Source organism: Gekko japonicus, unplaced genomic scaffold (assembly GCF_001447785.1).
Source record: "Gekko japonicus isolate JY-2015 unplaced genomic scaffold, Gekko_japonicus_V1.1 scaffold302, whole genome shotgun sequence".
NCBI lineage: Eukaryota > Metazoa > Chordata > Lepidosauria > Squamata > Gekkonidae > Gekko > Gekko japonicus.
The window spans coordinates 492,189-515,386 of record NW_015170283.1 but is presented as its reverse complement, the minus strand read 5'-3'; the positions used below and the strand labels follow the sequence as shown (position 1 = coordinate 515,386).

The window sequence follows — 23,198 nt, the reverse complement described above, 5'->3', positions numbered from 1 at the left end:
CACAGAAAGTTCATACCATAAGACATTTATCAGTCTTTAGGACACTGCAGGATTCTGCCCCCCCCCCAATTAAGTCTTTATCTTTATTCAGATTTAACAGCCCATAAGCCGTACACCAAGAAAAACATGTGAGAATTAAAAACAGCAAAGAAAAACTTAGCCACATAAATCATGCAGACTTTACAATAAGTCTTAATTTGTGGTATCAGAAGGGGCTGAATAGTTTAACAACCAATTTTCAAGAAATTTCTCCCTGGCAATAGCGTGTTTAGAACAATGATAGGGAATGATAGGGAAATGGCTGAGAAGCTAAATGCATTTTTTGCCTCTGTCTTCACTGTGGAAGATGAGAAGTGCTTGCCCACTCCAGAACCGCTGATTTCGAGAGGGGTGTTGAAAGACCTGAGCCAGATTGAGGTGACGAGAGAGGAGGTCCTAAAACTGATAGACAACTTAAAAACTGATAAATCACCAGGCCCAGATGGCATACATCTGAGAGTTCTGAAAGAACTCAAATGTGAACTTGTGGATCTCCTGACAAAAATATGTAATCTTTCCTTAAAATCTGCCTCCATTCCTGAGGACTGGAAGGTAGCTAATGTCACTCCCATCTTTAAAAAGGGTTCCAGAGGAGATCCGGGAAATTACAGGCCAGTCAGTCTGACGTCGATACCGGGTAAATGGGTGGAAACCATTATTAAGGAAAGAATTAGTAGGCACATAGATGAACAAAACCTATTGAGGCAGACTCAGCATGGGTTCTGTAAGGGAAGATCTTGTCTCACTAACCTGTTAATGTTCTTTGAGGGGGTGAACAAACATGTGGACAAGGGGGATCCAATAGATATTGTTTACCTTGACTTCCAGAAAGCTTTTGATAAAGTTCCTCATCAAAGGCTCCTAAGTAAGCTCAAAAATCATGGGATAAAAGGACAAGTCCTTTTATGGATCAAAACCTGGCTAATTAATAGAAAACAGAGAGTGAGTATAAATGGGCAGTTCTCTCAGTGGAGGGGGGTAAGCAGTGGGGTACCGCAGGGATCAGTACTTGGTCCACTGCTTTTTAACTTGTTCATTAATGATTTGGAGTTGGGAGTAAGCAGTGAAGTGGCTAAATTTGCGGATGATACGAAGTTGTTCAGGGTGGTGAAAACCAGTGAGGATTGTGAGGCACTCCAAAGGGATCTGTCAATTTTGGGCGAGTGGGCGTCAACATGGCAAATGGGGTTCAATGTGGCCAAGTGCAAGGTGATGCACATTGGAGCCAAAAATCCTAACTATAAATACACGTTGATGGGGTCTGAACTGGCAGAGACTGATCAAGAGAGAGATCTTGGAGTTGTAGTAGATAACTCACTGAAAATGTCGAGACAGTGTGTGACTGCAATAAAGAAGGCCAATGCTATGCTGGGGATTATTAGGAAGGGTATTGAAAACAGATAAGCCAATATCATAATGCCCCTATATAAATCAATGGTGCGATCTCATTTGGAATACTGTGTGCAGTTCTAGTCACCACACCTTAAAAAGGATATTATAGCTTTGGAAAAAGTACAGAAAAGGGCAACTCGAATGATAAAAGGGTTGGAACACTTTTCCTATGAGGAAAGGTTAAAGCGCTTAGGGCTCTTTAGCTTGGAGAAAAGACGACTGAGGGGGTGACATGATCGAGGTTTACAAGATTATGCATGGGAAAGAACAGGTACAGGAAAAGGTACTTTTCTCCCTTTCTCACAATACAAGAACTCGTGGGCACTCCATGAAATTGCTGAGCGGTCGGGTTAGAACGGATAAAAGGAAGTACTTCTTCACCCAAAGAGTGATTAACACTTGGAATTCACTGCCACAGGAAGTGGTGGCGGCTACAAGCATGGACAGCTTCAAAAGGGAATTAGATAGGCATGTGGAGCAGAGGTCCATCAGTGGCTATTAGCCACAAGGTATAGATAGGGGCTCTGGGGCAAGTGATACTCTGCCTTCTTGGTGCTTGGGGGGGCAACAGTGGGAGGGCTTCTAATGTCCTGGCCCCACTGGTGGACCTCCTGATGGCACCTGGTATTTTTGGCCACTGTGTGACAGAGTGTTGGACTGGATGGGCCTTTGGCTTGATCTTATGTTCTTATTTTCTTAATAAAGAAAAACATGCAAGAACGAATCAACCATTAACAAGGAACAATTGCAAAAAATGTTGTTCTGAAGGAATCCCAGCAAAGTGCCCCTTCATCTGTGCTACAGGAAGCGCATTACAGCATGCAAGCATTTTTGACTGTCTTAATTTAGATATCATAAGCATGCAAAGATAGGATGGAAATTCAGATTTCGCTAAATATTTGATTCGCAGATACAATAGGGGGGCATTTCCGTCTGGCATCTAGACTGTGGACTAGTGCCAATTCACATGTTACAAGGTCCTTGTGACTCCAACATGGTGAGTATGAGGGCTTTTGATAAGACGTACTGAGAAGTCTGTGCTCAGCCACAAGGGCCTTGTAATGTGTGAATGTGTAACACATCTGTCTTTTTGTATTAAACATTACAATAATGATTACATATGACAAACGGAAAAAACATTATTGCGGCCACAGATTTCTACAGGGATATAAAAAGCATCCCTGAAGAAGTAGCTATGTTTATGAGAGGAAGGTATGGCAGACAGTAAGTAGGTTGCGAACTGGTTGCGAACTGGTTTTGACTGTGTTTTGTGTGGAACCATTTGTGTCATGTATGTTGGCAAACAGAATACAAGCATATGATTAAGTGAGATATTTTGTCCTGCTGTCTGTGAAATTTCTCTTAGAGAGAGGCTGGAACTGCAATCCTGCTTGGTAAGTCATTGGCTACAAGAGAAAAGAGAGGGACTGTCCTGAGAAAATACCACTGACAGCAGAATGTAGCATTTTTTCCCATATTGTTCTGTACAACCACCTCTGTATACAGGAGGCTGATGGGGTAGTACTACTGAACAAACTAGGACTTCTACATTCACACATCACAACATACCATTAACTACAGTTAATAGTGATTTCTTATTCCTTAGCTCAATCATCAACCAAAAGAGGAAGTGCAACTAAGAAATCAAAAGGAGACTGAGACTTATTGGAAGGGCAGTCATGAAGGAAATAGAAAAGATCCTTAAGTGTAAGAAAGTGTTGCTGGAGACTAGGATCAAAGCTAAACTAAGGCCCTGTCCATATGAGGCGGTTTGGGCCGGGAGGGGGACGGAACGGGGGCGGAGCAAGCCGGCGCGATCCCACGGCAACATCTGAGAATCGTTGTCTGCCCGTCCCTGATCCGTCCCAAACGGCGATACCGCGCTGTAAAAAAGAACCACCTACCTAGGTGGTTGTATCCCTTCCAGCGCCGCAAGCCGGGCCGTGGGATCGGGCGGCGCGTCCTTGCGCCGCCACATCCCGGCCCCTGGGCGTACTGCACATGCTCGAGCATGCGCAGTTCGGCAGCCTCCCCCTCCCATCGGACTTTCCTCCCCGGCATCTGATTGTGCCAGGGAGCGATGCGCCGCGGCTGAGGGGATCCATGGGATCCCGCCGCAGCATCTCAAGTTCGGTGCAGCTCTGATTAGCCGCGTTTCAGCCGTCCCGTGTGGCAGCAGCCTAAGGCTATCATACTTTGGTCTCATCATGAGAAGACAAGACTTACTGGAAAAGACAATAATGCTAGGGAAAAATGCAGACAGTGGGAAAAGAGGAAGACCTAACATGAGATGGATTAACTCAATAAAGGCAGCAACAGCTTTCAGTTTGCAAGACCTGCGCTGCACTGTTAATGATAGGGTTTTTTGGAAGTCATTAACTTATAGGGTTGCCATAAGTCAGAAGTGACTTGAAGGCACATAACTCTCACACAAAGTTAATAAAACCAGATATAAATCAAGATTTAGAATCCCAATTTAGCACACAACAACAAACCACAATTAGATAGATGGACTGTATTCAAACGTCACACTACACTGGAGTTTAATCAAACTGTCATTTATACACTGGCTTCTTGTGACATTGAATGAAACCTTAATACTCCCGTCCATGCCCACTTGTATCTCTGGACTGCAGACCCAAATCTCAAGCTGGACTTGCCTACCATCTGGCTTTAAAAAGCCTAGGAAACATGAGACTCAAATCGTTAGAAGTACAGTGTGTGTAATAACCAGAAGAACAATTCTGAAACATGAATGGTTTAGATGAGAGCTTATGCACCTTTTTGTCCTGGGAGGCCCTGCAATCCATTATCTCCTGGAAGGCCTATATTTCCTCTTAAACCAGGAAGTCCAGGTGGCCCTGTTATTCCAGGAACTCCTGGCATGCCTTTCATTCCAGCTGGGCCTGGTGGTCCCGTATCTCCTTGTAGGCCTTTGGAGCCCTTGAAACCTGAGAAATATTTTCATTAGAGCAGAATGCACATCTTCCAGATGCCCATGCCAACCAATTTGCTTCTCCAAACCCCATTGGCCCATGTGGTCAAAATTCCTTTGCTGTTGCTACCTCCACTGTCACAGCTCCTGGTCTTATCACTTACCATCTTTGGGACTTGTTTTTCAGTGTAGCTGAGTTTATAATTAAAGGGAAACATACAAAACCTCCAACATTTCTCAGAGGAAAAGCGGATAAACTGATGGTTAGTTCCAGACAAAACTACTATTATGAGATCCTCCCCCACCCCCACATATCATCCTCAAGTACTCCTTTGGAATCTATAAACTCAGGGCTTGAAACTACCAACTTAGCACAACTGTAATAAAAATGTCTGGGTGCCTTTCCACTAACAATTTTCCTGATCTTCACCAGAATCCTTTGAAAATTTCAGGTGCTCTTTCACATACACATTTCTTTATGGGGTTGTTCAAGTTGCTCCCCATCATGCAGAGCAGCAAAAGTTCAAAGTGGAACACCATCATTATTTTTATCAACACACATAAATGCGGAATAGAATTAACTGAAAAGAAAAACTTGACGCTTAACTGAATTTTCCTTCTCAGTGTTTCCGGGGTGGGACAGTACTGGCAATTACTTCCTCTTGGTAAGCTGACCTCATGATGATCTTTTACTACCAGTGTGAGGGTGATTCCCAAAACTGAGCCTACAGTCTGCAAAAAGCACCCATTCATTCTGTAACAACTGAAAATTAATCGAATATTGCCATTTCTCAGAATGCAACTTTCTGTATTTATGAAATAAATCAACATGAAAGAAAAAACAAGAGAACAGGGCACATGCCATCAGGCTAACTAACTAAACTGGTTACTACTGTAACTCTGTTCCCTCTGGGGGAGCATTAGGGCTAATTAATATAAGAAAAAAGCATTCCACCCCCCACCCCCCCATAAACACTTGCAATTCTGTTATGAGTAGAGAAGCCACACTCATGGCATAGGTTCCTTGCCCCAAACTGAAGCTGAAGACTTAAGCAACTAAAGGCAACTCAGAATGCCTGGACATTGGAACCTGATTGTGTGTGTGTATGTTTCATTCTTACTGAACAGGATGTCTCTCCCTGCCTAAACTGGGAGCTCCTCTCTGACTCCTCCTCTTCCTGTCTCTTTGTGTTTTCCCCTACTTCTCATAGTCTTCCAAGAATAGGGTTGCCAAGTCTGGGTTGGAAAATACCTGGAGACTTTGGGGGTGGAGCCAGGAGAGGGCGTGGTTTGGGGAGGGGAGGAGCCTCAGCATGGTACAGTGCCATGGAGTCCACCCTTCCAAGCAGCCAATTTCTCCAGGGGAGCTGATCTCTTTCGGCTGGGGATCAGTGGTAAAAGCGGGAGATCCCCAGGCCCCACCTGGAGGCTGGCAACCCTATCCAAGAAGGAAGACCTCTCTGTGGCTCTCTCCCATGAGGGACCATGCTGCATTTGCATTCACCTAATGCTAGAAGAACCAGCTAGTTATTTTAGGGGAACGCATCCTTTAGATTGGGATCTTACCTACTACGGCTATAATGGACGTGAATCTACTTCAGTAAAATTACATCTCTTTTCCCAATATATCTGCTGCATACATGTTTGTTCAGCATGAATCCACCTTTTTGCTAACTGTGCAACTGTGCTATACTAGCCAATGAATAAATCCCAATACTAAGATGGTGGAAGAGGGAGAGAAGAAAAGTAATCAAAGAAATATGGCAGGCTCCCTCCAACAGGAGCAGCAAGAAAACAAATCCCGCTATTGCTACCTGGGTAGACTGGTCTTGGTAATCACAGGAAAGCTCCTCCCCTTGGTTATACAAAGTCATCAATGGAGTCTATTTCTAATCAAGAGATGGCATTTCCCAAGAGCAATGACTGTGCCACCCTGAGTAACACTGAAGAATGTGATGCTTTCTTCCCTGATTGTGATGTACTCACCTGGAGCGCCTGGTGGCCCAACATAGCCTGGAGGTCCTGGTGGCCCCTGCAAGCCTTTGTCACAGGTGAGGCCAGGTGAGCCAGGATAGCCTAGGGCTCCAGTAGAACCTTTTCTTCCGCTAAGACCTTTAGCTCCTAGGGATCCTGGTGTGCCAGGCTGTCCTGCAAAGAGATTACATTTCTCAAGAGCAAAAAACTAAAAAAGAAACCCCCTTTCTTTAAAACTTCCACATTAAGGTGGGAAGAGTTCTATTTAATTTGGATTGACACAGCTTACTTAAACCTAGTATTGATTCATTTAATGAAGTTTCTAACTAGAACAGTTGTTTTTTTATTTGAATTGCAACTTCTGCACATGTATTTCCACAGAAGAAGGAAGTAGGAGCAGAGGTGCATTTTTAGGACTGCCATTTACCCAGCACTTTTCTCCAACAGTATCATGATTCTTTAAGGTGTAACTCAGTGTTGTGGCTAAATAGTCAGCTTTACTTTTGGAAGACTTTGCGGGCTCAAATTATCTCTGTCCCAACCTTAAACATTTGCATACTAGGAGCAAAAGAATAACAGTGACATTCCCTGCTCTGGCCTTGTACTCAGTTTCTTTACTTTATACAACGAAGATGAGATAGGAGAAGGAAAGTGGAATCACTGCTGAAAGCTGCCTCCCAAAGCAATTGCTTCACAGTACTCCATGGTAAGGCCAGCCCCTTGTTCACTGCACAGATTCACAGGATATTCTCCTCTCCTTTCCTGAGCCCAAAGAGGCATTTAATATTCCCTTCTGCAGTGCAGTAGCAAAACAAATTAACTACATCACAAACTAACTGTTTGGGTTGACCTTACATTTTGCATCTACTACCAACTCTGGAAATCTTCATAGAATCATGAAAACTCAAGTAGCACAGAGACATGACTTTGCTTCAGTGGATCTGTGGCTTGTGGTTTACAGACAGAAAGGCAGCACAGAATTTTTGAAGCAGAAATAATATTACTTCCACTCAGTGAAAGTCACTCTAAAATCACTAAAATCTCAACAGCGTTTCATCTAGTAGCAACTGATATTGAGACCAGGCTTGTGAAGATTAAGGCAACATTGTTAACCTACTAGCAAATATGTAACACACTGGAAGGGCAATTTAACTGTGATAATTTGGCAGTGTCTAGCTGACTGAAACTCATCCTTAACACATGGAAGGATCGGAGAAGATATACATTCTCAAGTGTCAAGGTTACCTTTGTCCATCTGGTACTGAGCTGTTCACGAGATTTCAGCTCTATGGTGAAACAGGATCCCAAAGGCTTCACTAGTGAACCAATGCTTAATACTGAACATACATAAAGCTGCCTTATACTGAATCAGACCACCGGTCCATCAAAGTCAGTATTGTCTATTGGATAAACATATGGAGCAGAGATCCATCAGTGGCTATTAGCCACAAGGTATAGATAGGAACTCTCGGTCTGGGGCAAGTGATGCCCTGTATTCTTGGTGCTTGGGGTGGGGGCAACAGTAGGAGGGCTTCTAGTGCCCTGGCCCCACTGGTGGACCTCCTGATGGCACCTGGTATTTTTGGCCACCATGATGGACTGGATGGGCCATTGGCCTGATCCAACGTTGGCTTCTCTTATGGTCTTATATTCATATGTCTACTCAGACTGACAGTGTCTCTGCAGGGTCTCAGGCAGAAATCTTTCACATTACCTACTTCCTGATCCTTCTAACTAGAGATACCAGGGATTGAACCTGGGAACTTCTGCACACCAAGCAGATGCTCTGCCAGAGAGGTTATGCTACTGGGATATTAAAAGGTCTACAAGCTAATACCATATATGAATTGTTTGTTGTACTTCCTAGTGGTTTCCTTTTTTGACAAATTGGAGCCAAGTGAAAGTATCTCATCTCCTTACATGAATTGCTATGCCCCTGAAATTTTGCCTCTGTATGCTCCCCACCCCCTCTTTTCATCTCTTTCTTAAATTCTTTTTCAACAGTAGTTTTCCAAACAGAACTAGGTCTTATTCTTCAACTTCTTATGTGAGAGATACCATTTATGAATATTGTGCTGCTTTCTACTTCACCCCTTCTCCAAGAATTGGGGACCCAAACGAAATCTAAAAAATAGAAGATGAATCTGTTCATACCTTGAAGCCCAGGAAGGCCTGTGTCTCCTCTGATGCCAGACAAACCTGGTACTCCTGGAAGGCCCCTGTTGCCTGGAATTCCTGGAGGCCCATAATTGATGTCACCTGGAACGCCCTTCTGGCCCTGAGGCCCAGGAGGACCTGGCAATCCTGGAGCACCATCCACCTTGGAACCACTTTTACCTTCTTCACCTGGATCACCAGTCTCACCTCTGACACCTGCAGAACAATGAAATCTCGGTAATCTTAAATTGCTTTAATGAGATGAAACTCTCAGTGTTTCAGATACATATATTTTAGAATACAAACCAGCTAGGACTTTCAACCTAGGCTAGCTGGGTTTTAGTTTAAAAAATACTCTGTTTTTTTAAAAAAAATAATCTTGACTGTTATGTAATTTATTTTAGCTAGTTATGCAAGGAGCTGAGCAGAAGGCTTTATGCTTTATCCAACAGGCACATGATCTATCACTGTTCCTCAGGTCCTTCCCAAAACAGAATTTAATTGATGACCATACAACATTCAACTACTCCTCACTTATGGTGTGGAGTTTGCATAGTGTACAAAGAAAAAGAGGCAGAGCCAGATCAAGGTAACAGTTTGTATTGCAGTCTGTGCATTCCCACATGTAACAAATGAAAATACTCTGGCCTTCTCACACTTACCCTCTGGACCAGGAATACCTAATGTTCCTGGTTTGCCCTGCTGGCCTTTTGGGCCATCAAAACCATTGGGGCCAGGTCGACCAGGGGGTCCTCTTGATCCTTTTGGGCCTGAATATGCAGAAAGAACACAGGTTGAGCATAACTTAGTTTAATGTTTCTAAAATACATTCTGTAAAATACATTCACACTTCGCTGGATTCTTTGTGAAAGCACAGAGGAATAGATTGTGCCACCTTCTCTGCTTGATCTCATCTGATTATGCTCCTCAATTCAGCCCCGTCATGCATGGTTTTTGTCCTATGATCCCCAGGTTAGACTTTCCAGTGTTCAAAAGGGCCTATCCCCCTCACCAGTGGGAAAAAAGTAAATTACCCTTTAATTTTGTTATCATTTATAATAATCTTGCTTTTGTATTTCTCTTCTGATGCTGAGGGTTATTGTCTTATGCTTTATTTTTATAAGTTTTAATTGAGGTGGACTGTTTTACTCTCTATAATTTAAAGCTAGATAACTGATCATGATGAACAAGGAAACTAATGTATTTTGCTCTTTGAGGCATACCTGGTTTTCCTGGAGAACCAGATGGGCCTGGATTCCCAGGATATCCAGTTGCATGTTGAAGAGTACTCCCTAAAACAGAAGAAGATTTGTCAATATTTCATTATTATTCCTATAATTCAATACTCCCTAAAAAAAACAACCAAGCATAAGTTCAACTGACTGATTGAAAACGTTAGGGTTGGGCAACAGGCAACCACAGAACTAGAAGACAGACAAGTAACTACTGCCCAGGAAAAGACCCACCATCTGGAAGTCTTTACAGTCCTTTAAAGGCTAGATAGATGGAATATTTCCAGAGTCTAGGAACAATGCAATACTCAAGAAACACTCAGGCTTATATCTCTAATGTCTTAGCACAAGACAGTATCTCTTAGATCCACTGGTTTAGCCCCAGAAACTGTCAATAGAAAATGATATATACATCTTCAGTTTATGCAGGGGTCATTTCATAGAAAAAGAGCTAGGGGAACTCATCAACATAACTCATTAGCATATGCCACACCCCCTGCCATCACCGGAAGTGTGTCATAAGGTCACACCCCCTGACATCACCGGAAATGTGTCATAAGGCCACACACCCCGCCCCCAACAGTCCCGGCCGCCACCGCCGGCCTTGCAGCTCCACTGCCGAGCCCCATGAGGGGCCCGGCGGTGGGGCCGGCGGGAGTGCAAGGAAGCCCCGCGAAGGCCCTCCCTGGACCCAGGCAGGCAGGGGTGTGGAGAGGCAGGGAGGAAGCAACTTACCCTCCCTCTTCTCCTGCCTCCTCCTGGCTGAATGAGGGCCGGAAGCGGGGCCGCCGGAAGCGGGGGGCGGGGCTTTGTCATGTGCCCCGCCCCCTGTACCTCACCCAGGGGAACTGCGTTCCCCCGCATTCCCCCCCAAAAGGACCTCTGAGTTTATGGGAAGAATGAAATGTATTTCACTGCTATCATTGCAGAGAAAAACTAAAGCTGCAATTCTAACCACATTTACTTTGGAATAAGTGCCATTGAACAAAGTGACACATACAGGTAAACATGCATAAAGTTGGACAATGGGACTGCAAGCTACACACTACAGCACTGTGATTAATACACTGATAACATTTCAAGAAAATGTGCAACAAAAATTACATTTCTCTGAGCTATATTTTAAAATTTACCTTTCTGCCCCTTGAGGCCAGGCAATCCTCTTATACCAGGGCTTCCTGGATCTCCCGGTAGACCACGGATACCATGTGGACCTGAGATACCAAGTCCTGATGGTCCTGTGGGCCCTCTAGGGCCAGGAAGTCCTAGAGGGCCAGGAAATCCCTTATCACCTGACACAGCAATCCCATCATCACCCTGTCAACAGATATGCACTATAGCGTATACATGTATAGGACCTGAAAAACACTAAACAGCATTGCATTCAAGTAGGTGCTAGACCCTAGTACAATGTAATCAGTTGCAAATCATCATACCTGTTTAAGACCATATAAAGATTTAAAATTATGAAAAAGTTACAACATGGATAACGCTGCAAAATGGGAAACGAAGAGCACACTGTATGCTGAGGACAGTATTACATTTTATAATGCTTTCACACATTTGAAATGTATTGCAATTCCATATATGATTATAATGTGTGCAGATCTGAAAAAGTGTCCATGCACACAAATGCATATTACTTGAATAAAACTTTGTTGGTCTTAAAGGTGCCACTGGGCTCGAACTTTGCTCTGCTGCTTCAGACCAACATGGCTACCCCCCTGAATCTATAATGTATAACAACTGGACTCACATTAATTTCCCCCTAAATTAATTAATTTTCTTCTTTATATTACTTTTCTTTCCATGTTGTCAATTCCCCAAATGGTTGTAACTTCACTGCAGTGACTCTGACTTGGAAGCCATCTTCCTGCTTATAATGGTAAATGATGCTACTTTGTGAAGGTGTAAATCCCCCACTTCCACTCTTCTTCCAAAACTCTTACCATTGACAATTGGCTGTCCCTTCCAATCTCTTTCAAAGTTTTGGGAAGATGTGGGAGAGGAGAGAAAGATATAAATCACAACAATACAGGAATTTCTGGTGTATTCACCTGCATATGGACCCAGCCATGATGCATGTATGTGGGCTCCCAGATTTGCTGGAACTCCAGATCAATTCCTCACCTAACCCCCTGCCCCTTCGCTTCAAATTCCTATACCAGGAACTGTCCCACATGCACTGTTGGGAATTATGTGCTTTCTCTGTCTGGAAACCTTTCCTTTGCCTGGAAGCCTGAACTTTCAAACCATCTTTTATGTCCCCCCCCCCCTTTTAAATAAAGTCTTTCTTCCCACTGCAAACTAGAGTTAAGATATTGTCAGCTAATTCTGCCATGTAATGAAATGTGTGGGTTGCAGTCCATGTCTCTCACTCCACCTCCCTGCTTCTCTATGTCTTGAGCTGTTACCTTAGTAGTGTCTTTGAAGCTGTGTATTGCCTGCTCCTAGCTTCCTGCTGGGAATGTAACCATTGCTTTTTGCCCGTGTTCCCAGGTGCTTGCTCATTGGCCTTTTTGTGTCAGGGGGTTATAGCCGGGGTTCCTTTCACTATCCCTCCATTCCTGACACAGATGTTCATGGTGTCTTAAGTACTCACTCTCAATAAACTGAAACTTCTGAAGGAACGTTGTTGAGTGTGATTGACTGAAGTGCCTGTCAGATATCCTGGAAAACACATACTCTTCTAAAATTCTTCTGTACACCAATCACAGATGTAAATCCCAATGTTTTTATTGAGTTGTGCAGGGCAGCATTCTTTTCTCCTTGTGCAAGATCCCATTGTATATATGGGAGAAAACCCAGCATGGCTATTCTTAAATCAGGGTACATGTATTACAGAAACATAATTACTTTTCTATAGTTGTAATCAGTGTGCACACACTGGGTCAACATGTACACTGTTGTTTATCATCTTGCTTTGCCTCCTGTAACATCTCCAGCTGAATCCTCAAGCACCCTCTCTTTCCCCCTCCCACATATACACATGTTTCAGATTAAAGAAGAGTGTACAGTTTAGTGGGAAGAGTTGCTTAAAGAAAAAATAGCACCATGTGGTGTTACTATCTTGTTGGATAATAGATAAGAGTAACCATAGTGATATAGGTAACGATAACCATTCTAGAACATTATTCAAATGATAAATTGAACCAAACCCTAAAAAGCCACAACAGTCAGTGGACGCAATTTCTGCAGAAGACTACAAAATTGGTAATTCAGTTCTCACTTTCCAGGAAGACTGGGAAATTGATTTGAATGAAGGGTAAAACAGTTGTCAAGACTATCAATTGTACCTGAGGTCCTTTTTCACCAGAAACTCCTGGATCCCCATCCTTACCAGGAACACCATGCTGTCCTGGAAGCCCAGGGTCCCCCTGGGAGCCTCTTTGTCCTTTTATCCCTTTAAGTAATTGAGAGATTACAATCAGTTCTTGAACAAAATCAATATATCTAATTCTTAACATGGCCTCTCTGTGGATACTTATATTCAGAGATTGGGGCCATGGATAGACAAGAAAGCTCAGAGTTTGCAAAAAAATAAGAAACCTCTAAAAGCGCATGCTAACCCCCCAAATGATAAAAGGAGCTAGGCGATGCAGGCGGGGGTCTGCCTGCTTTCGGGCCTCCAGAGCCACTCACCTGGATTTGGCCATTGGGGGGAACCCACCCCCAAAATGCCCTATTTGTTGCAGTGCACCCAGGGGACGTCATCGCACAGGGCACGTTCCAGGGGGACAGTCGATCGTTTAAGGAAAAACCATACAGTTTTTCCTTAAATGATAGAGCATCCCCTGGAACGTGCCCTGCACGATGACATCATTTCTGGGTGATGTCATTGCACCAGGTGCACTGTGACAAACTCCAGGGCAAGGACTGCCCCCCCCCGCGACCGGAGGCTAGGTAAGAACTGGCAACCCTAAAAGGAGCACTGTAGCTTTAAGAAACAGATGCCCTCAGTGGTGGTTGCTAGGCAACCACAACAGTATTGACAGCCATCAAGTCTTGGTTTCTGTCAGAAAAAGGCAGTGAGGGCAAGGCCATTTCCAGGGCTATTTTGGCCTTTGAGGGACAATTCATTGGGGCCAGGTCTGGCAGCAACGTCTGAATGACTTGCTATGACACAACTTAAATAACTCACCTAGATCCACATTGCTTCAACAGCAACTGTTCAACAGCAGCCACCCATGACAGCCAGTGTGGTTAGTTTAGGATCTGGGAGACTCAGGTTCAAATCTCCACTCTGCTATGGAAGCTCACTAGGTGACTTTGGGCCAAACAAACACTCTCAGCCATAAATCCATCACTCCAGCCAACCCTCACAAGATGTGATGTGAGCAGGGCTTTTTTTTTTTTTTTTTTTTTAAAAAAAAAGAGGTGCCGGAACTCTCAAGAGGGAAATAAAGTTTTCAATCTGTATACTGAAAACTCATGAACTTTTAAACATTAAAAAAAAATGTTGAAGAGGTTCTGGAACTCCATTCCAGCGCACTCCCCCAGAAAAAAGCCCTGGTTGTGAGGATAAAAAGGAGGAGAGGAGAATGATGTAAGCTGATTTGGGTTCCCATAGCAGAGAAAAGTGGGGTAGAAATGAAGTAAATGAATAATAAATATTGCTGAAGATGGGGAGGGGGAGATAAAAGGTAGGATGGAAAAGAGAAAAGAAAGTAGGAAAATGTGAGAATACAGGGGTTGCCAGGAGGAGGGACAGAGGAAATAGTGTGGGGAGTGGGAAAGAGGAAGTATTGTGGGAAGGAGTTGCATGGGAAAGGGAGGTACTCTACCCATGTGTCCTTGCAGTTCCCCACCACACAACTGAGCCCAATTCAGTTGGCACTGCATGACATGGACAGAGTTTTCCCACAAAGAGGCTGCCAAGGGAGGGAAATCTGAGGACATGGGGCAGAAAACTGAAGATAGGGGGCAGATAAACACTGGTGGGCCGGAAGGATAGAAGGAAGCAAGAAAAGGGGAAAGGCTATGAGGGCTACCAGGGAAGGGAAAGAGTGAGGAAAAGAAAATAAGATGTCCCCTGCAAGTTCTTGTAGATCCCCCATTTGGTATATTTTCTGTTCACATGCTTTGATGCTTTTACAAAGGGCACAAAAGTCCTGGAAAACTGGGTGAGCTAATAAACAAAAATACTGCATTTCTAAAGGCTGTGCTACACACACCTTGTGTCTGGATAATACCCCACACACATACACATCATTGCTAGCAGCACTGTCTGTGTCATGCACACCTCTCTCAAGTTGCTTCTCTCTCCATCACACAAACATACCCATCTCTGTTACTGACTTTCTCTGTCTCCCATGTGTACACTCGGGGGGGGGGGCAATCCTAAGGTCTACTCAGAAGTAAGTCCTATTTTATTCAATGGCTCACTCACAGGAAAGGATTGCAATCACCATCACTGCTTTTTCTGTCAGGCAGCTCCTTCCTTTCTCTGTGTCTCCCATGTTACATATGTCTGGCTTTCTCCTCCCAAGCTGACTTACATGTTGTATGTGGTGACGCTTCTCTCCCACAAGCAAGAAACAATAGTGGAGTAATCAAGGCAAAGTTTTACCACTTTAAAAAACTCATGGGTACAATAAGATACATATTTACCTTTCATTGTTATTTTAACCGATTCACCTTTATCTCCTTTTTCTCCAGTGAATCCAGAGGAACCTGGCATTCCCTTATAATTTTAAAAATAAATACATTACAAGCAGAGACACACAAAGAACTTGCACAGAGGGCATTCCATCCCCACTCTCTTTTGCCTCCTTCACTTTCCTCTCCACTCTTTCTCTCCCAGTGAGTGTTTCTGTCTCTTTCACCTTCCCACATCCCTTCTTCCTTACAATCTCTCTCTGTCTCTCTCTCTGTCTCACTGTTTCTCCCTCCCACACCTAATTTTTCTGTCAGTATGTCTCTCCTGCTCACCACCCTCTCCCCTTCTCTTAGAATATTTCTCTCTCTGGCTGTAAGGCCAGGCACTTACCAAGCAGGCTGGCTGTCCCCCCTCCATGACTGTGTTGCCCAGGGGCCTCCCCTCCAATGGCTCACGTCATGGATTGGCAGCAGATGGGGATGTTGGGAGTTCAGGGAAAGCTCCTGCACCTCCTCCCCCAGCCCCACTACAGGAGCAGAAGTGGTAGACACTTGGGCACCCATCCGCTTCAAACACAGTAGCCTCTGCACCAGGTGCTGGTGGAGGAGGAGGCTCCCATTCCTCCTTCCCTAGTCACTGACAGTGTAGGTTTTGGGGAGTTTTGGGGAGTTGACTGTGCACTTGAACCCAACTGTTTTCAGTTTTAACACTCTGATTTCCCACAATACCCTTTCAAGGAAATAAAAGCATGCCTCTAGTGAAAATGAACTTTTTGACATAACAATATACCAAAGCACATTCCAATTCATATTTTCAAAACCTGAGAAAATCAATCTTGTATCCTCAGGAAAAGAACCAACAATATAAAAAATCATGGTGGTTTTCTTCTTGGAAATTCAAAAAATGACCTATAGGCTGGAGTTACTCACGATGGAACCTTGTTGTCCAATTCTGCCAGGTAAACCTTGGTCACCTTTCTTCCCATATTTTCCAGGTAACCCAGTTTCTCCTTTTCTTCCGGGATTACCTGGTAGACCTGGTTTTCCTGGTGGGCCACAGGGACCAGTTCCACATGAACAGTTGCCTGGACTCCCTATATGAGCACAAAAAAAATGAAGCTTTGAACCAGTTTTATAATATGGAGTATTAAGCAAAATAATAATGAATGCCATTTTAAGGATATTATAGTGCTACCCTAAGTGGAGTGACATCCTTCTAAGTCCACGCAGTCAATGGGTTTAAGAAGGGTGTCTTTAGGACTGCACTGTTAATTATTAAATTACATAGATGCGAGTTATCTGTTCTCTGAAAGATCCATACTTGCCTTTTCCTCCTTTTTCACCTCTTTCCCCTGATGGACCTCTCTGGCCTTTAGCTCCTGGTTGTCCAGGGGACCCCATCCCACTGCAAGCAACACCTTGATTACAAAGACACAGTTTTTCAATTAAATTGGTTATAATTTTTTTTCAAATTGTTCAAACAGATTCATTCTTGAGGGGAAATGTCAAGCAGGTAAAAAAACTATAATGGCAGCAATAGCTGAAGCCTATATTTAATTATAATCCATTATAGTACAAATGATCTGGCCCACTTTAGCACTTGAGTGTTAGAAAGAACTAAAGTCCACTTTAGTATTTCTCACTAAAGGTTCCTAGCACAGAGTGATCTAATTTGGGCAATGGAATTTTCTGCCACAAACCTGCCCCTCCAGCCAATCAGGAAATATAGCTCTTAGCTCACCTGGATCTCACTACTCTTTCTACAGGCTCAGATAAAAGGAATATTTTTTTTTCTATCAAGCCTCTGACTCTGTAACTAGAGCCAGAATTTGTCTGCAAACTGTAATTGGCTTCTGGGGTATTTGTGCCTCACTACTGCCATGTACACTGAGTGTTGTGCCTTGCCATGCTCAGTTTTGACTTGGAAGTTCCTGTGCTTTGCTTTGGTGTGTCTTTGACATACCAGTTTTGTGTAGCCATGTGGTATCCCTTCTGATACATGTAAGTTTCCATGCTGCTGCTCCCTTAGGGTTCACTTTCTGGATTACTGGCTGCCTAGATGCATGGAATTTCTTTTGGGCTAGGTATCTATAAGTCCCTGCTTCACTCCCTTCAATTCCTCAAGTTTAAAGTGAAACAGCACAGTCTGATTCCTCGATGCATCTTCAAAGCTTGGTCTCTCTTTCTCCAAAGCATACAGCAGTGGAGAGAATATGATGTCCAGAAGAAAAGTCATGAGCAACTGCTTTTCCTTGAGAACAAATTGCAGTCATGGCAGTCAGTAAGAGGCAGAAAGGGGTAAAGCCTCTTCCAGCCTATTGTGTTTTGGGGGGTTTTGCTGGAAATTATTCCCTTTTGACCCTACTTTGCTTTGGAGAAGGGGCTATGGCTCAGTGTTAGAGCATCTGCTTAGCATGCAGAAGGTCCCAGGTTCAATTTCAGGCATCTCCAGCTGAAATAACTACGCAAAAGATGTGAAAGACCTCTGCCTGAGACCCTGGAGAGCTGCTGCAAGTCTGAGTGGACAGTACTGACCTTGATGGATCAATGGACTGATTCAATATGAACATATAAGAAACGCATTACACATAGAAAACATCAAGTGTGAAAAACCAATAACTTATGGTTATAATAATAACCCTGTAAAGACCAAACAATCTGTTCCATCTTTGAAGTACCTTGTTTACCTCGTTTACAATGGAGATAAATCATTCTTAAGGATCATCAGCTCTTGAAAAGGAGAGTCTTTGAAACTACGTATATTGATTGTTCATTGGGCTCTTGGATCCTTATTCAGCAATAGCTTCAACAGAGGGAAGCCCGGCAGGCTTGGATCTCTATGCTTCAGAAGAATCTTGCTTGCAAAAATTCTTATACTTTGCTAACTTGTTATATTCCTTGAGAGGAATTCCCATCATCATTATTATTAATCATTGGAATTTACTTACATGAACTTTGTTTATTCATGATTTGTTATTTAAAGGGTTATTACTATAATCATAAGTTATTGGTTTTTCACACCTGATTCAATATGAGACAGCTTCATCTGTGTTCAGCTGGGTTTTGGAGACACGTGGTGGAAACAGAATGCCCCTTCAGCCTTAATTTATTATTTACAAAATGAAATAATTTGATTAAATGGTGCTATTTCTACTGAAATAGGAAGAGGGCATAGCTCAGTGGAACAGCATCTGCTTTGCATACAGAAGAGTTCAGGTTCGATTCTTGGCATCTAAAGTTAAAAGCATCAAGTAGCAGATGATGCAGGGAGAGCTTCTGGTGTTGGTGTCACGAACGGATGTGTCTCGGGAGTCTCCCGAGCCGTTTGCTCCCTTTTCGCTCTTCGGGGGTTACCCGCATCGGCTCAACCTCCTGGAGGGAGGAGAGCAGCAGGGGGCTTTTTCAGCCCCCCCATAGACGGCAAATGGCGGGTGTGTGGCTGACTTGCCCTGAAGCAGGAGCGGAGCAGAGGAGGAAACATGGCTGCCATGTTTCCCTTAGTGGCGACCGGCCATTGTTTTTAAAGTTGAAGAAAATTGGCTACACATCACAAGAAGAGACTTAACTGCGTAGAAACAGGAGAAGGTTGAAGGATGAAACATTTTGGATTTAAATACCCCTAGAAGATGTTCCCAAACATGATGAAGCGGCTGCGAAAGGACTGGGAATGGAATTTGTTGTAAAGTTGAGGGGGTAAGAAAAGGGTTGGTTTTTTTCCCTATTTGAGCTGCAGTTGTGTGCTATGAATGGGATTTGGTGGAAAGTAACAAAACAATAAACTAAAAGAACTGCATAAAGCGATTTTGGAAAATTGAATTTCTGTCTAAGAATTGGTAGTGTTAGAAAATTGAGAATGGCTGAGGAAGAATGGGATACAGATACTTTAGTTAAAACCCTCACCTGGGAACAATTCCAAAACTTTTTGGTGAGAGAAATTACCCAAGCAGTTAAAACTGCCTGTAGTAATCTTGTGGGAAAATATACAAATGTAAGTCAAAATAAAAGTAACAAGGGCTCCGGTCACACGGGCAGGAAAATGCGGGGGGGGGAAGCGTGGCTGTTTGCCCCGGGGCAAACTAACGCAGGGTTAAGCAATCAGACCTCCCATGGAGGTCCCGTGGTAGGGAGAGGTGCTGATCACAGGACGGTCCTGCGTGCAACAAAGAAGCGGCGCGGTGCGGCAAACCTGGTTTTTTTCCGTGTACACCAAAAATGCGCATGCTCCGTTGGGTGCTTGTGTGCATCCACGGAGACTTGGGGGAAAAAACGTTTTTGCAAGGGGACATGGGCGGGCGCCGGATACCACCGGAAACGCGATCAGACGCCCGCCCTTGCCCCGCGGTTTCCGGAAACTAGTACCTCCGAGGTACTAGTTTTTTGCCGCGCGTCTTCGGCGGGAAGCCTCGGTTGAGCCACGGGAGCACTACGCTTCCCAGATGAGCTGGTGAGATCACGCCCGGAAAATCCGCCTGTCTTCCGTCTCTCTAGCGTGGCTAATGTTCCGTGTGACCGCAGCCAAGGAGAACCAACAAGATATTCAAAAATGCAAGGAGGAACAAGATTACTTACAGGAGGGAGTGAAGGAACTGTCTAAAGACCACCTGAATTTAGTGGGAAAAGCTCAAGATAAAGGAAGGGACATTGGACATTGCTCAAAAGAACCAATAATTGGTGCAGTAGAAAAGGAAATAGCAAAAAGAATATGTTTAAAAAAGAGAAAGCTGGAAAAAAGAAAAAGAAGAGGGAAGAACGTGGTAAAGAGATTTAAAGTGGGAAAAGGATTGAAGATTGGATTCTTGGAAAATGGAAGAACGGTTTTGGAAAAGAAACTTCGTGAATATAAAAATTGGAGACATCTGAAAGAAATTGAAAAGGAAAGGAAAGCTTTAGAAAGAGGGGGGGAAGGAAAAGATATATGATGTACTCTTTGTTCTTGGTGGTAGCTCACTAATTGTGGATAGAAATAGTTTAAAGGTGTTATTGTGACAGAATAATGCACAGTACGTGGATAGAGAACTGCCAGAAGTACAAGCTGGGTTTCGAAGAGGTAGAGGAACTAGAGATCAAATTGCCAACATTCGCTGGATTATGGAGAAAGCAAGAGAGTACCAGAAAAACATCTACTTCTGCTTCATTGACTATGCTAAAGCCTTTGACTGTGTGGATCACAACAAACTATGGCAGGTCCTTAAAGAGATGGGAGTACCAGACCACCTCACATGTCTCTTGAGAAACCTCACATGTCGCCAAGAAGCGACAGTTAGAACCGGATATGGAACAACTGATTGGTTTACTGTGACAGCAGCCATGAAATTAAAAGACGCCTGCTCCTTGGGAGGAAAGCAATGGCGAACCTAAACAGCATGATAAAAAGTAGAGACATCAACCTGCCAACAAAAGTCCGCATGGTCAAAGCAATGGTATTCCCAGTAGTCATGTATGGCTGCGAGAGTTGGACTATAAGGAAGGCCGAGCACCGAAGAATAGATTCGTTTGAACTATGGTGCTGGAGAAGACTCTTGAGAATCCCTTGGACTGCAAGAAGATCAAATCAGTCAATCCTAAAAGAAATCAACCCTGACTGTTCCCTGGAAGGCCAGATAATGAAACTGAAGCTCAAATACTTTGGCCACCAAATGAGAAGGGAGCACTCACTGGAGAAGACCCTGATGCTGGGAAAGATTGAAGGTCAAAGAAGACGGGGACGGCAAAGGATGAGATGGTTAGACAGTATCATCGATGCAACGAACATGAAGTTGAGCAAACTTCAGAGGACAGCAGCGGGAGCTGGTCCATGGGGTCGGAAAGAGTCGGACTCGACTGAGTGACTGAACAACAAAAATGGACAGTTTGTAATTTCATAGCATGTTTATGTTTTTGATGCTTTTTGCTCTAAATATGCGCCTAGTATGAATTATATTTAAATTAGCAACAAGGAAGGAGATACTTGAACAGAAATATAAAAGAGGTTTTAATGTTATTGTATTGTAAAGTAATTATAATAACAACAATGGTAGGATTGAGTAAGATCTGGACTTCATGTTAAGAACTAGCTAGCGGGATACAAATTGAAAATAAATAAATACATAAACAAATTAAAGGTGCCACTGGACTCAAACTTGGTTCTGCTGCTTCAGACCAACATGGCTACCCACCAGATTCTTTATTCAACTTATAATATACTCATATGTAGTGCTGCAGAACAAACATTAGGGGAAATAACTTCGGTTTTTACTGTTTTCATCAATATCCTGTTATTATTAACAACTGCTAATCTCATGCAATGCTTTGAAACAATCCATTTAATGTACCTGGTGGCCCAGGCAAGCCCTGGCTTCCTAGTCTTCCGGGTAAACCTGGTAATCCCGGCGATCCTGGTCTTCCTGGAGCAGTTTCAGATATAGCAGGGAGGCCAGGCTCTCCTCGAGCACCTTGAGGACCTTGTATTCCCAAACTACCTTTGGAACCTGGGACACCTATTAAAAAGATAAAGAAAACACTATGGAATTTTATACCCAAGATATTCTCTTTTGTGCCCCTCCACACCTGATGGAATCTATATATCTAATAGCCAAGTTGCCCCCTCTGTGCGGATATCTAAATCCGCACATCAGGGGCACCTGGGGGGGAGGGAGAGTTTTGTGCACACGTGGGGTGGTCCCCAGGTGTGCACAAAAATCTAAAAACTAAAAAAAATATCGGGGGGATGCGCAGGGAACGCTCTGCACACTCCCTCGCCGCCGCCGGCCTCGCTTGGGAGGGGGGAACAGCTGGGCTCGCCGCCGCTGCCACCTCGGAGTCAGCCGGCCGGGGAGATGAGATGATGACTTTCGTTTCTGCTGTTCCTTTTGTTTTTTATTATCTGTCTGCTGTTTTTTTATCTGTCTGCTGTGCTATATGACCTTGGGTGCCCGGTGCAGTATTTCTCCTGGGAAATGTCGCCCGTTACTTTGGCGGGTTCCTGTAGGCGACCTGATTGCCTGTGGGCCATGAGGGGACCCTTTTGAGTTGCCAACCCTACCCAGCTTCACCCATTTTGTAAAAACACTTGGCAGGCACCAGACAAGGGGTTGGCAGTTGCCAGGGTGCCCACAGGCACCATGTTGGGGACTCCCCCACCCCCGCCCCCCGCGAGTTTCACGAGTCTTCTTTCTTGTAAACTACCTAATGAGGTCAGTAACACTCCCACACTATTATCACTCCACCAAATATGCAAAACAGAACTATTTAGAAGGGCATTTCTATAAAGGAAAACTCATTGCAGTTTCTAATATTTGCTCATGGTTTTTATTGTCAAAATATATGTTATGTTATTAACTAAGGAATATTCTACACAAGCATTTCCCTATGAAACAGCATCAGAGACACGAGAGTAAACTGCACAGATCTCCAAATGCTTAATCAGTTCTCTAAAAAATGCTGCTGTCACCAATTTTTCCCAACTGGCCAGAATCTTCAGTCTTTCTCTAAGCACCTCAGTAAAAGGACTTAAAGACGTTAACATGTTTATGTATTTTATTTGACAGATTACTTGACAGAACAAATTTCTTTTATTAATCTTAATTCCTGTGAAATGGGCAAGAAAGTATCTTCACCAGTTTTATTTATAGCAATGTAAAATGTTCCAAAGTCATATCTTGACTTTGCCCATTGAAGCATGTCTCCTTCTAGGAATATGGAAACAAATTCTTGCATTCATAATTATCATGACATTCAGACCGATCATTACCTATGTATCATATTTATGCCCTGCCGTTTCTCCAAGGAGCTCATAAAGGCTGATGATTCTCCCCTCCTAATTTTATCTTCACTCTACCCCTTGAGGTGGGTTCATTTGAGAAAGTATGATTGATCCACAGTGAATTTCTTAG

General features: G+C 43.6%; 1 protein-coding gene across 1 annotated transcript in view; it reads right to left on the bottom strand.

The window, feature by feature from the left end:
- The window catches only part of COL4A4 (collagen, type IV, alpha 4), a 103,391-nt gene that overhangs the window by 35,901 nt on the left and 44,292 nt on the right, over positions 1-23,198 (bottom strand). The window contains exons 17-27 of the mRNA XM_015417825.1: positions 21,639-21,803; positions 16,649-16,745; positions 16,258-16,417; positions 15,340-15,412; positions 13,026-13,132; positions 10,863-11,046; positions 9,721-9,789; positions 9,160-9,267; positions 8,495-8,713; positions 6,353-6,514; positions 4,212-4,382 (exon numbers count right to left, since the gene is read on the bottom strand). Coding sequence (XP_015273311.1) covers positions 4,212-4,382; positions 6,353-6,514; positions 8,495-8,713; positions 9,160-9,267; positions 9,721-9,789; positions 10,863-11,046; positions 13,026-13,132; positions 15,340-15,412; positions 16,258-16,417; positions 16,649-16,745; positions 21,639-21,803 — 1,515 coding nt within the window. The remainder of the gene's footprint in view (positions 1-4,211; positions 4,383-6,352; positions 6,515-8,494; positions 8,714-9,159; positions 9,268-9,720; positions 9,790-10,862; positions 11,047-13,025; positions 13,133-15,339; positions 15,413-16,257; positions 16,418-16,648; positions 16,746-21,638; positions 21,804-23,198) is intronic.